This window comes from Cololabis saira, chromosome 14, assembly GCF_033807715.1.
Source record: "Cololabis saira isolate AMF1-May2022 chromosome 14, fColSai1.1, whole genome shotgun sequence".
In the NCBI taxonomy this organism is placed as follows: Eukaryota; Metazoa; Chordata; class Actinopteri; order Beloniformes; family Belonidae; genus Cololabis; species Cololabis saira.
In genome coordinates, this window is record NC_084600.1 from 23,980,913 (window position 1) to 23,992,416 (window position 11,504).

The 11,504-nt window shown below is 38.7% G+C and overlaps 1 protein-coding gene across 1 annotated transcript in view; it reads right to left on the reverse strand.

The window, feature by feature from the left end:
• LOC133459348 (uncharacterized) overlaps nucleotides 1-6,160 on the reverse strand; it is a 49,938-nt gene extending 43,778 nt beyond the window's left edge. The window contains exons 1-3 of the mRNA XM_061739237.1: nucleotides 6,005-6,160; nucleotides 2,735-2,991; nucleotides 483-631 (exon numbers count right to left, since the gene is read on the reverse strand). Of these exons, the coding sequence (XP_061595221.1) occupies nucleotides 483-631; nucleotides 2,735-2,991; nucleotides 6,005-6,160 (562 nt within the window). The remainder of the gene's footprint in view (nucleotides 1-482; nucleotides 632-2,734; nucleotides 2,992-6,004) is intronic.
• Nucleotides 6,161-11,504: the final 5,344 nt, after the last annotated feature.

Here is an 11,504-nt window from a genome sequence, read left to right on the forward strand (position 1 = left end):
CAATTGATAAATAAAAAACATGGGCAAACCATGACTTCATATTGAATAACTTTCTAACCGTGGCCAGACATTTTGTAAAACGTAAACTTAAGCATGAATGTCAGCTCTAACTCTAACTCGTAACCCTGCCTAGCCTGTGGTACTTCTTCACTTGTCAGGCCATGTGTTTACCTCACCTGTCCTCTTCCTGTGCTCATTTCTTTTATTTTACTGGAATTCTTGCTTAAACTTGCTTTCATTGGACTTTTTGTATCACCCTGCTTCTGCAGATCATTCTGTTCCAGTGCGCTTCCTCATTAACCTCTCTTGTTTGCCACATCTGCATCTGAGCCCAATCCTCCACAGGAAGTCATTAAGAACATTTTGTCTTTGTACTCCTTTTTAACCTTATTGTGAAACAGCCTTTCGCTCTGTTGACCAACTCAGCTATTAAATGCTACCTCATCAGATCAGGTTGGACCTCTGGCCTCTTTAGAGCTCACCACCACTATAGAAGGAGATTTCAATGTCAGCCTCCGCTTTGTTCCGCCTGTGAAATTTCAGCGGTACGACACTGGACCAGATCTTCCATGCTTTCTTGAAGACTTCTTGAACCTCCGGTAGTGGAGCTGGGAGCTTGCTTTCAGTTATCCTGGTGACAAAATTAAACTGTCACATATTTATTATGTTTTTTTTTTTTTTTTACCAACCAGCATGAAATTATCATGCATGTCTGACTCTTTGATCAAGAATACATTTTGAACAACTATTTAACATTCACATTCCATTGATGAACAAGCTGGTCCCATTGCAGCGTGCCAGTCTCCTCACAACTCACGTTGTCTTGAGTATTTACTCATGAAGTTATCTTAAGAAGGTTAGAGAGGGAATAAAAGCGTAAGATCTGAATAATGACGTCCAAATTTCAAAAGCTGTTCTTGCCACTCATTTGTTTTTTGTTTGTTTGGTTCGGTTTAGCCATCGCAACCATTTGCTAGAATTTAAGCAAAACCGTTTCCTAGTTAGGATTAGTAACTGATTTCTTGATTAGGTTCTGGGCAGTATTATGGAAGGGTTTAAAATGTAATACTATGTTAAATTGATTTGGCATATTTGGATATTGTTGTGGAAAAACAACATTTTTTTGTTTGTTTTCATGGCTAGCAGTTGGTTTACATTTTGAGGAAACCTAAATGATGATTTATGCTTCTACGTAACAACTGTAAACACAGCCTGTGATTAGGACCTGTCACAGTTGGCATTTATACTTGCTTGCTGTCATGTTTGCGTCACTCTGTGATTACCTCCAAACGATACGTAGGGAAGGCATCTTCCCTACGCAATGGATGCGCATGTGCGCTACCGTGAGGCGGAGGAGAGAAAAGAGGCCTCTAATCTGACCACGCAATGATTGACGGCACTCAACATCTGACCAATCAGAGGGGTGCGCGTACAGGCAGGCTCTTGCAGAGCTGCAGAAGGTGAGATTTCAACATCTCGTCCAAAAGACATCACGAATCAGGAGCGAGCAAGAGAGGAAAAAAGAGCAAAACATGAAGAAACTCGTGCTATACTTGAAGGTAGGTTTGTTGTTGAAATAAAACTTTGTAGCACAAACACCTAAACTGTCACTCATTAGACAGGAATCTGTTTCCAGTCTCTGTCTAGACTGGAGAATTGTGTATTTTCAGCGGTCCTGATGAACATTTATTGAATGCCTGGTTAACGACTTATGCATTCACCTCTGTTAAAAATGAGTGGTTCAATGACCGGTTGGTGGTCGTATATAAGCTATAAACGTTAGCCAATATATAACATATTGGCTGTAGTTTTATGTCAATTTATGTTGTTAAGAAGTGTTTTACCTAACTGATGACTTGCATCCAGAAAATAGAGAAATGTGCATCAGTAAAAGGCACACATGCGTGTTTAGTTCTTCAGACCTGCTCAACCTGCTTTGAGGTTTTTTGTGGGGGGTTGAGGTGGTGGAAGTAACTTTCTTTTGATGAGTAATGGATGGCTATTTGTGACTCAGATTTGTTCATTTATTTCAGTTTGAAGTCTTTTATCCAATATTTATTATTTCAGTTATAAGCTTTTTATTCAATATTTTTTTATTTCAGGTTGAAGTTTATTTAATTGTATTTGACTCTTACAGTCAAACTATTGTATCTATACTTACAGTACATTTGTTATTATTAATAAAGGTTATCAAGTTAAATACCATGTTGTTTTATGGTCATTTTGTACATATGACACATTTGGAATGGGGAGAGGTGTGAGGGTGTCGGGCGGGGGGCCTCCAAATAACATTTCGCTTAGGGCCCCAATTCGATCAGGGGCTGGCCCTGATAACAACAGTCTATCAGGTTTGAAACAAACAAAAGAGAAATCCCATTTGCCGGGCTCTGCAGCTGTGAGATGTGCTGTTACATGTCTGAGAAGGATTCATTAGGAAAAGTTGTGGCACAGGTTCCGTGGGAGTAATACCTTACTTTGAAAAGGATGGAGAATGTCTGTCTGCAGGATCACATTCCTAACAACATTGACTCTATGTATTTTAAACAATAAAAATAAAGAGACTTTAGACAGAGACGCAAGAGGAAAGCAGGAGGGACTGCAGTAACTGGATCATTGGATTCTATTGATTAGCATTTGGATATTGTAGGAATGTTCCTTGTGTTATTTTAGCATTTCATTTCACTCAAAGCACCACAGTGTTTTTACAGCACTGGTCTGTGATCCGATTTCTAACCTGTAGGTGATTCTGCTCTCCTTCCAGCGAAATGTTTCCCCAAATGGTTCCACATCTGACAAACCACAGCGGGGCTTCTTCATAACCGCAAGCGTCTCACTATTGAGCTCTCCACTTGGAAGCAACCCAAAGTTGCGCTGCATCTCCTTAACTTTATCACATAGGTCCCGCTTCCAGCCAACATCTTTTCCAGAGGCTTCATTCCTCTTTATTCTTTCTGACTTCGGCTTGTAGTCATAGAAGCGCTGCAGATAGTCCTGCAGAAGAAAGCTCACATCACTTAAGAAGAATAAAAAGAATTTCCTGGAAATAACACTTCAGTAGCCTATATTGTTTTTCACGTCACGTTATTTGAAAGAAACACTTGAAAACTCGTGAAATGGCTTTAGGCCGCGTTCAGACTGCAAGCAAATCTGATTCATATCTGATTCCTTCTCATATCCGATTTTCAGGGCTGACTGTCCACACTGTTTTTAGCAAGTGTCCATATCGGATCTGGCTCTGTTCAGACTGGGCCACATCATTGACTGATCTGACGGGTTGCCGTAGCAACGACGTCAGAGCAGAGGCGTCACCCAGCGCGTGTATTGTGTGAAGTCATGTAATTGCGACATCAAAAACAATAACAATATGGAGCCAGCTCACATGCTGTTCCATACCTGTAAAGCTGGGCATACACTGTGCAATATTTTAAATCGTTTGAGACTGCCCCATCTCATTCTAATCCTCGTCGGACCTCTGTTACTGGAACTCGAGGCTGGTTTTGGGGCAAAACGTGCGTCCTGCCCACCCGGTCAAAGGTTATGGGGATCCTTTATTTTTTTATAATTTAATTTTTTTATATATATATATAAAAATATATATATATCTGTACCGTTTCTGATTGGGTCGGCACTGCGCATCATTTTTAGACATAACAATGAACGCATACCGCAAAAGTTGTGTCTCGGCGGAGGGACCCGACGTCCCAGCAAAATGAGAAACAGAGAAAGGTGTTCAGAACAAAACCATCAGCTAACTAACAAACCAACCAACAAAGCTCAGAGTTAACAAAACGAACCAGCAATGAACAACAAATGAGCTGAGGGGCTGCAGGTTCAGGCTCACAGCGCGACTGAAGGCTGATTTATGGTTCCGCGTTACACCAACGCAGAGCCTACGGCGTAAGGGCACGCGGCGACCCGCACCGTACGTGGAAATGCAGTCTTTTTTCTGCTATTAAAACATGATTTGTAATGTGAATTTGCAACACTTAAACTACAAATAATAGTTTTTGACGTGACATCAGAGATTGTAGGCTACATGCTCTCTGTGAAAGGATGAGTAGCTCCACAACTGGAAATGGGTGGGTGGTTTGGAGCGTCTGGGACAGTCATATCCGATCTGAGTGTTTGGAGCTGTTCAGACTGACACGCATCTGCCCAAATGCGATATGGATCGGATATGAAACTACCTCCCGGAGGTGGTTTCCATCTGGTTTGCAAAAATCGGATCTCATGCGGTTTGGGACTGTTCAGACTTCAAAAGAGTCATCCAGTTTCAATCTGGATGGGCTAAAAATCGGATATTTGCATGCAGTCTGAACGCGGCCTTAGTCATAGCAGTAAACATTCCAGACATTCCTTTTTAGAGGCTAATGATAGCTTTCAGGGGACGTTGTTGCACTCATGTAATTGAACTTGTAAACATCATCGGCTGCCAATGCTCCCTCAGAGACTTAAGGATTACTGATTGCTGCCGCTCTAGGGGCATTTCTACAACCGTCTTTATGGTCACTTTTAGGGTTGTAACAACTGCATTTTGAGTGAGACGAATGTCTTCAATTTATCTAAAAGCATAAAGGTCTCTGGAAACACAATACAAATATACATTTTAACAGCATTCCATCATGTGGGGACAACGTCAATTAAAACATTTTTTGGGCTACTTTTCAAAATTAAATTAAAATTAGTTCTATAATTGACTGATTTCCAATTATATTTACCTAATTATGTATATATATATATATATATATATATATATATATATATATATATATATATATATATATATATATATATATATATATATATAATATTATTATATATGTCAATTATACATCAGCTTGAGCTCTACTCAAATTCAAGTTGAGTTGCATTTTTAAAGAACAATATTTGAGTGTGAATATCAACGCTTAAATAATACATTTCTCAGTAAAGGAGAGCCAGGATTTTAAAAACCAAATTCAATTTATAATACTTAAAGGAACTGACCCAGGAACTGACCCAGGAGCTGAACCAGAAGCAACGGCGCTAACCACCAAGCCACAATAAAGCTGTACGTATAAAGTATAAATATTAAATTTTTAAATTTTTAAATTTAAAAAATGTATACATTTTGAACATCCTATCACGAAAAATAAGCATAATTCTTTGTCTTTAAACTGAATGCATTGACATTTACTAACTTACTAACTTCATTTTAAATATTACAATATTAAAAAGTTTGTACATTGCTGTTATCTCAAGCTTAGTTAATGATTTAAAAAAAAAAGCATTTATGTATTTTTCTGGTTAAATGTTGTGGTCTACAGGAACAGTGTGTGCTCCTGCCTGTGTATGTTGACTACCTCCTGATTTAATGATGTTATCGGAAGATAAGTGTTTTCTTGTTGCTTTTTTTTCTTTTCTTTTTATTTCTCAATGTTACTTCAAGCCATCTGGCAATCATCCACAGGGAAAATGTTTGATTTAGTGTCAACACATCAAATTTTGCTTCAGGGGAAGTTTTGTAAGATTGTAAATAGATAAATTGTTCCCTAGTTGCAACATTATGATTTAAAAAACAATTAAATAATTAAAGGTATGTATTTAAAACCAACAAAAATAATAAGGGAAAATTTTACTTACAATAAAGTCATTTATTATACTCTTCAAATTTTAGTTCATATAACCAGATTGTTACTCCACAAAGTGAATATTTAAACTTCTCTTTATTTCCATAGAAAGAAAAAAAAAAAGAAAGAAAGATTTCTTCTCAGCAAAAAGTTTACACAAGATTGCCACAACAATATTCTTGTTTGTTTTTTTTCTGGGAAAGAAAATGAGTTTTGGGGGGTCAAAAATTAAAAAGTTTTTTTTTTTTCCAGTTCAGCAACTTGTAGAAGCAGAAAAACATTATAAACAAGAAGGATGAAAAAAGAACCTTGCAGTTGAAAGAGCTGCAGATAAAACAGTTTCACACATTTTTTCTCAACTCACATTTCTTAACAAATTGTAATGTAATGATTACCTGTGCATACTCCTGCTCAGCTTCAGATAGCTCAGTGGGATGTTGTGGAGGCTGGTCAGTGGCACGGAGCCGGTCAGGGGTGTGGAGAGGTAAGGCCACCACACCAATCTGACTGGGCATCACAAAAGTTAAAACACACATCCAGAGCATTTTCATCCTCACCCGTCCTCGTGAGCGGATCTTGTGAGTCTGTTCAGCTGCTGAAAAAACGTGCTGTATGCCAAGCAGCAGTCAGGACCACCTGTTAATTTAGTGAAAGTGCTCTTGTCCCAACAAGAACAGCAAGGTGGCTTCACGCATAGCAGGTTTCTTTAATGTCTCTCCAAAGAAACACGAGACCCTTTCTTTATAGGTTGGCAAATTGTAGGAAATCAGTGTTAACTGTCCTAACTACATTCCAAGCCAAACTCCCCCTACCTCAGACGGGATTCCGGGGAAACTCAGAGCTGCAGGTGGATAATCGACAGTGAAGCATCAGATGCTACAGTAAGATGCTACAAAGAAAAACATCAAGATCTGGGATGATGTTCACATGCATTCTGCAGAAATATGTCTTCTCCAGTAAACAACATATGTTTGTTACAATGACTTCTGTTTTGATCTGACATGGATATACAGCTGGTCTTTTTATTCCACTCTGGTACCACACAATGAGGTCTGAATCTTAACCTTAGTCTCAAGATAAATTTTCCCGATATTTAGTTTACAAATGAAAGATACATTTAACTCAGATGTTCCCAAAAAGCCAGTTTGTGTTGTGAATAAGAGTGGATCAAAGCAGTATGAAGAAGCAAATGTGTCTGAAATAAAAAGAAAAAAAACATCCATAACAATACAACAACGAATGTTTAATTTATCTAAGACTGCCCAACCGAAAGAATGTGAAAGCTTTTTTTCGTGGTGACTCGTAGCTGATGGGATAATACATCAGGTTCTCTGGAATACACCCCCAGATATACGTCAGGTTTCGCCCTGACTAAACTGTCTGCATCCTCAACACGCAGTCAAAAAAATTAGAATCTGGCACTAAATCCTTCCATGGATTCTTGTGCACAGTTTTTTTTTTCTTTTTGCTCGTTTGTTTTCATTCCACTAACATGAAATCCATTTCTTAAAAGAAAAAAAGTCTCAATGCATTTCAAAGGCGAACTGCCACGTTTGGAAGTTAAAGGAGTTCGGTGGCAGCCCTGCATACAACTATTACGTTAAGAGCTGAGTTTGAATCATGTTCGATTAGACTGGGTGCTTACTAAACAACAACCCTACATCATCTGAGAAGAACAAAATTGGTACAGTAATTTTCAAATAGAAATTTCTAACAATCTTCATAAACCTCTCAGGTTTTGGAAAAATTATATATTTTTTAGTTGCAAATGATAATATGCAGATCTTTATTGGTGCATTTTATTGCAAGTGAGCGAGCATCTCAGATCTGCTCTGGAGGTCCACTAGTGTCTTCTTGGATATGTTCAAGTGTGACTGTCTGCTTTGTTCTAATTGCAGCCTGAATCCAATTTTTAGGCATATCTGATCAGATCTGATCTATTCTTGCTGACCCTTTCTAATCCACAAGCTTTCTATGGCACTGTACAGGCATGCTAATGACCGCCAGAGACGGGGAAGACTACTGATGCTTTACGCATGCGTTATTTCAGCATCTATCCAAAGACTGCTGCTGTCATCAATTCTGTCACTTGACCACTTGTTGTGACACCCTATCTTCTGTCACTCTGGTCACATTGTAATTGATGCTAAAGACTGTTTGCATTTTTGGAGCAAGGCAGTTCAGACTGAGATGCATCTGAGAAAATTCCATTGGAATAAGATTCCACCTCTTAATGTGGTTTGAATCAGATTGACATTTCATTGTAGATTTGGATAGTCATCCAGTCAACTCAGTCTATGGAAATATGTTCTTGATATGCTAAAAACAGATTTGGGGTGACATCCTGATCATAGCTTAGTTTTGACCAAGTCACACCTTCCCTATGAAATTCTCAAATTTGTAGACTTGTAAATCAGAAGGTATGGATAATTTGACGCCATACCGCAGATTATAATTCATTTAATTTGTCTTGTTTTTTTGTGCTCAAATTAAACTATTTTATTGTTTGGAAATCTGCCTTTTTCTTCCCTTATTTACAAGAACTGACCATGCAGACTTAAGCGATTACATGCTCATCTCCGAATGATCTGTTCCTTTAAGGTTCTTTAACTCATGTGAGTTAATAATTAAGAGTTTCTATCTACAAATAAAACCAGCACTCCTTTACAAAAGGTTACAGTACGACTACAGCAGCCTAGGAAATAGTCTATGTTGTTATTGGATCTTTAGACAGCATGACTGTGGGATGGTTTGAAAATCACCCTACTGATCTCAGTACAGTAATTACAAGGAGCAGGTTTTACTCTGTAGTTACTGCACTTTATAGCCAAAGGTGTTCCTCAGGGACCGGTTCTGGGGACATTCCTTTTTCATTTTATATATAATTTTCATTGAAATGCATCAAATAAATTCCATTTTTATGCTGATGATATAGCTAACTGTACCTAACTGTGCTGAGTGCTCTGCAGGTACTGTGGCTTCCTCACACAGTCCAAAAACATTCATTTTAGGCTACAGTAATTGGTGATTCAAATTTGAACTTGGGTATGTGAGTATGTGGTTGTTTGTTGCATTGTGAGGGAATAGCACCATTTCCAGATGTATCCTCACCTTTAGCTGGGACAGACTCCACCAGACCCCTGTGATCCTGAATAGGATGAAGCAAGTAATGAATGGGTGGTCAATCTTGATGACAAGACTGAGTAAAAGCTGTTTAAACATATGGATGCTTCAATGCACCAAAAAAAAAAACAATTTTAGATGTAGTAAATACATACAAGATAGCCTTGATTAAAAGTTCATGCTTTCTACTTTTTTAAAATGCAACAAAAAAATCTGAAAAACTCAGGCATCCTTTATAAAAGATAAACTGGTGGTTAGACTGCTGATTACAGTGTCAGACGAAGGTACACTTGCGGTCTATTTTTCAGTAAAGCAGTTGAACGTGGGATGTGTTTTGGAATGGGAATGCTTGTTGACATGCCACAAATAGGCAGGAATCCTTTTCTCGGTCATATTTACTGCTCACTTACATGAACTGGTTTTAAAGGGCTCAGAAAGAAATGTTGGACTTTAAGCTCTATTAAAACCACACACCGTATATGAAGGTGTGACACAGACACATGTGCAAAGCAGAGCAGATAGACAACAGGCCAGGGGCCTCATTTATAAAGCTTGCTTGCGCACAAAACAGGGATTGAAAGATGCGCAAGCCACCTTCTACGCAAAGGTTGGGATTTAAAAAGAAAAACCTAACCGAAAAATGTGTGTATCTCTACGCCAACCCTGACCCTCGCGCACGAACATTTTGAAGATATGGGGAACTGGCGACGCAGGCGGTGAGGTGAAGCCAGATTCATGTCATACTTTTAATGTCATCACATACCAGACTTACAGATCCATGTACACCCAAGCCGGTGTATACTACCATACGATCCCCGTTTCTTTTATCTCAGTTTCTTTTTTTTCAAAGACTTTTTCATGCAAATAGACGATTTAACAGCAGGAAGTCAGAAAGTGCTTCACATAGATCTATGTGCACGACGCTTTGGCGGAAGAAAAAAAAACATCAAATCATGCTTCCACATAGATATTGGCAGGTAGGATGATTTGACAGATGAAAATACCCTGTCAGATCACGCTTCCACATATATAAATGTTGATGTCTATGTGGAAGCGTGGTCTATGTGGAAGCGTGATCTGACGGGGTATTTTCATCCGTCAAATCATCCTACCGACACGGTGTGTCCGCGGTGCAGGACACGCCGTGCCGGTGTCGTGCCAAGAGAGATTGCCTGCCAGAATCTGTTTTCTCCCCTAAAAATGGGTCTTTTTACCTGCCAAAAATTGATTGAAGGCCAAATACAGTTAATAAAAGTTGTTTCTATCTAGATATGATTTGATCTCATTCTTGAGCTTCATAATCTGAAAATCTAACGTTTCAGCGCTATCGCTCAACAGGCTGCTGTGCGCGCTCCTGCAGCCAGAAATCAGATTCTGGCAGGCAACTCACTCGCTTTATTTTTGTTAGTGATGCCATTACTGTGACCACCAAATAATGTCGTTTTCTTGGCCTCCACCTCATCCACAACATCTTGATCTCAGTCTCTGTGAAATTTAGTGGCATCGGCACGGTTGACCGGCTCGACACGTCTCATTCATCCTGACGCGCAGCAGAAACAGACTGCAGGAAGCCGCTGCATGCTCAGCAGGCTCATTCATATGCAAATACAGTCATCATGTAGTTTGCATTGACCATTTATGGTAGAAAGTGGGCGTGTAGAGGGCGGGAGATGAGGCGAATTCACCTGCGCAACCTTCCAGCTGGAATGTGATTTATAAAGCGAACATTGCGTGCAAGTGTGCGTGCACACGGTTTTATAAATCCGGATTTTTTTTTGCGTCCGCCATTTTCGGCTTTTGTGTTTACGTGCACTTTTAGTATGAATCCTACACACTCTTTTATAAATGAGGCCCCAGGACACAATAAAAAGCTCACTCAAGCCAATCACTACTTGTCCTGTCGCTGTGGGAGTAATATGACCTGTCAACCCAGTTTTACTGTGTTTGTTGATTAGTAGCATCATAAGTTACAAAGATGATGGTTTGTAAAAAGTTTCTGACACATATGGACAAATTTTTTGGTATCCTTCCATTAAAGAAAGAAAAACCCACAATGCTCTCCTAATAACTTGAACTGGCACAAGTGATCATAAATAAAATGTATTAAAAAAAAGAGAAATTAAAATCAGACATCACTTTTGAACCGTTGCTCAACAGAACCAGTGAAAAAACAACTAATGAAATTGGCCTGAAAAAAAAACTGGTCGGTACCCCTGGAAAAAAAGGATGAAGATGATTTGACAATAGGGAAATGTTAAACTAAAGTCAAAAGTGGGAGATGACTGATGAAGTCTCCACTGTTCAAAGCTCATCATAAAAAAGCCAGACTAAAACTTCTCAACATGAATATCGACAAGCCTCAAGTTTCTGGGGGAATGTCTTTTGGATGGATGAAACCAGAATCAGAATCAGAATCAGAATCATCTTTATTGGCCAAGTTTGAACATTGTCCAACAGGGAATTTGACTCTGGTTATTTCGCTCGCTGTACCCAGATTTAAAAATAGCAAACAGTAAAGTAAATAAACAAATGTAGTAAATAAACAAATGTAGGCACTTATTAACATATATACAATTAGAGAACTGAAAGGTGCAGCAGTATGAGGTAGAAAAATGACGTCTCTAAATAAAATAATATATGTACAATTTGTTTTTAAAAGTGAAAGGTGCAGCAGAATGAGGCACCCATGATTGTTGCTGGAAGGTGCATTGTTACAGCATGTGATAGTTATTATAATTAACACTATTATTGTTATTGCACGGTGATTGGTTT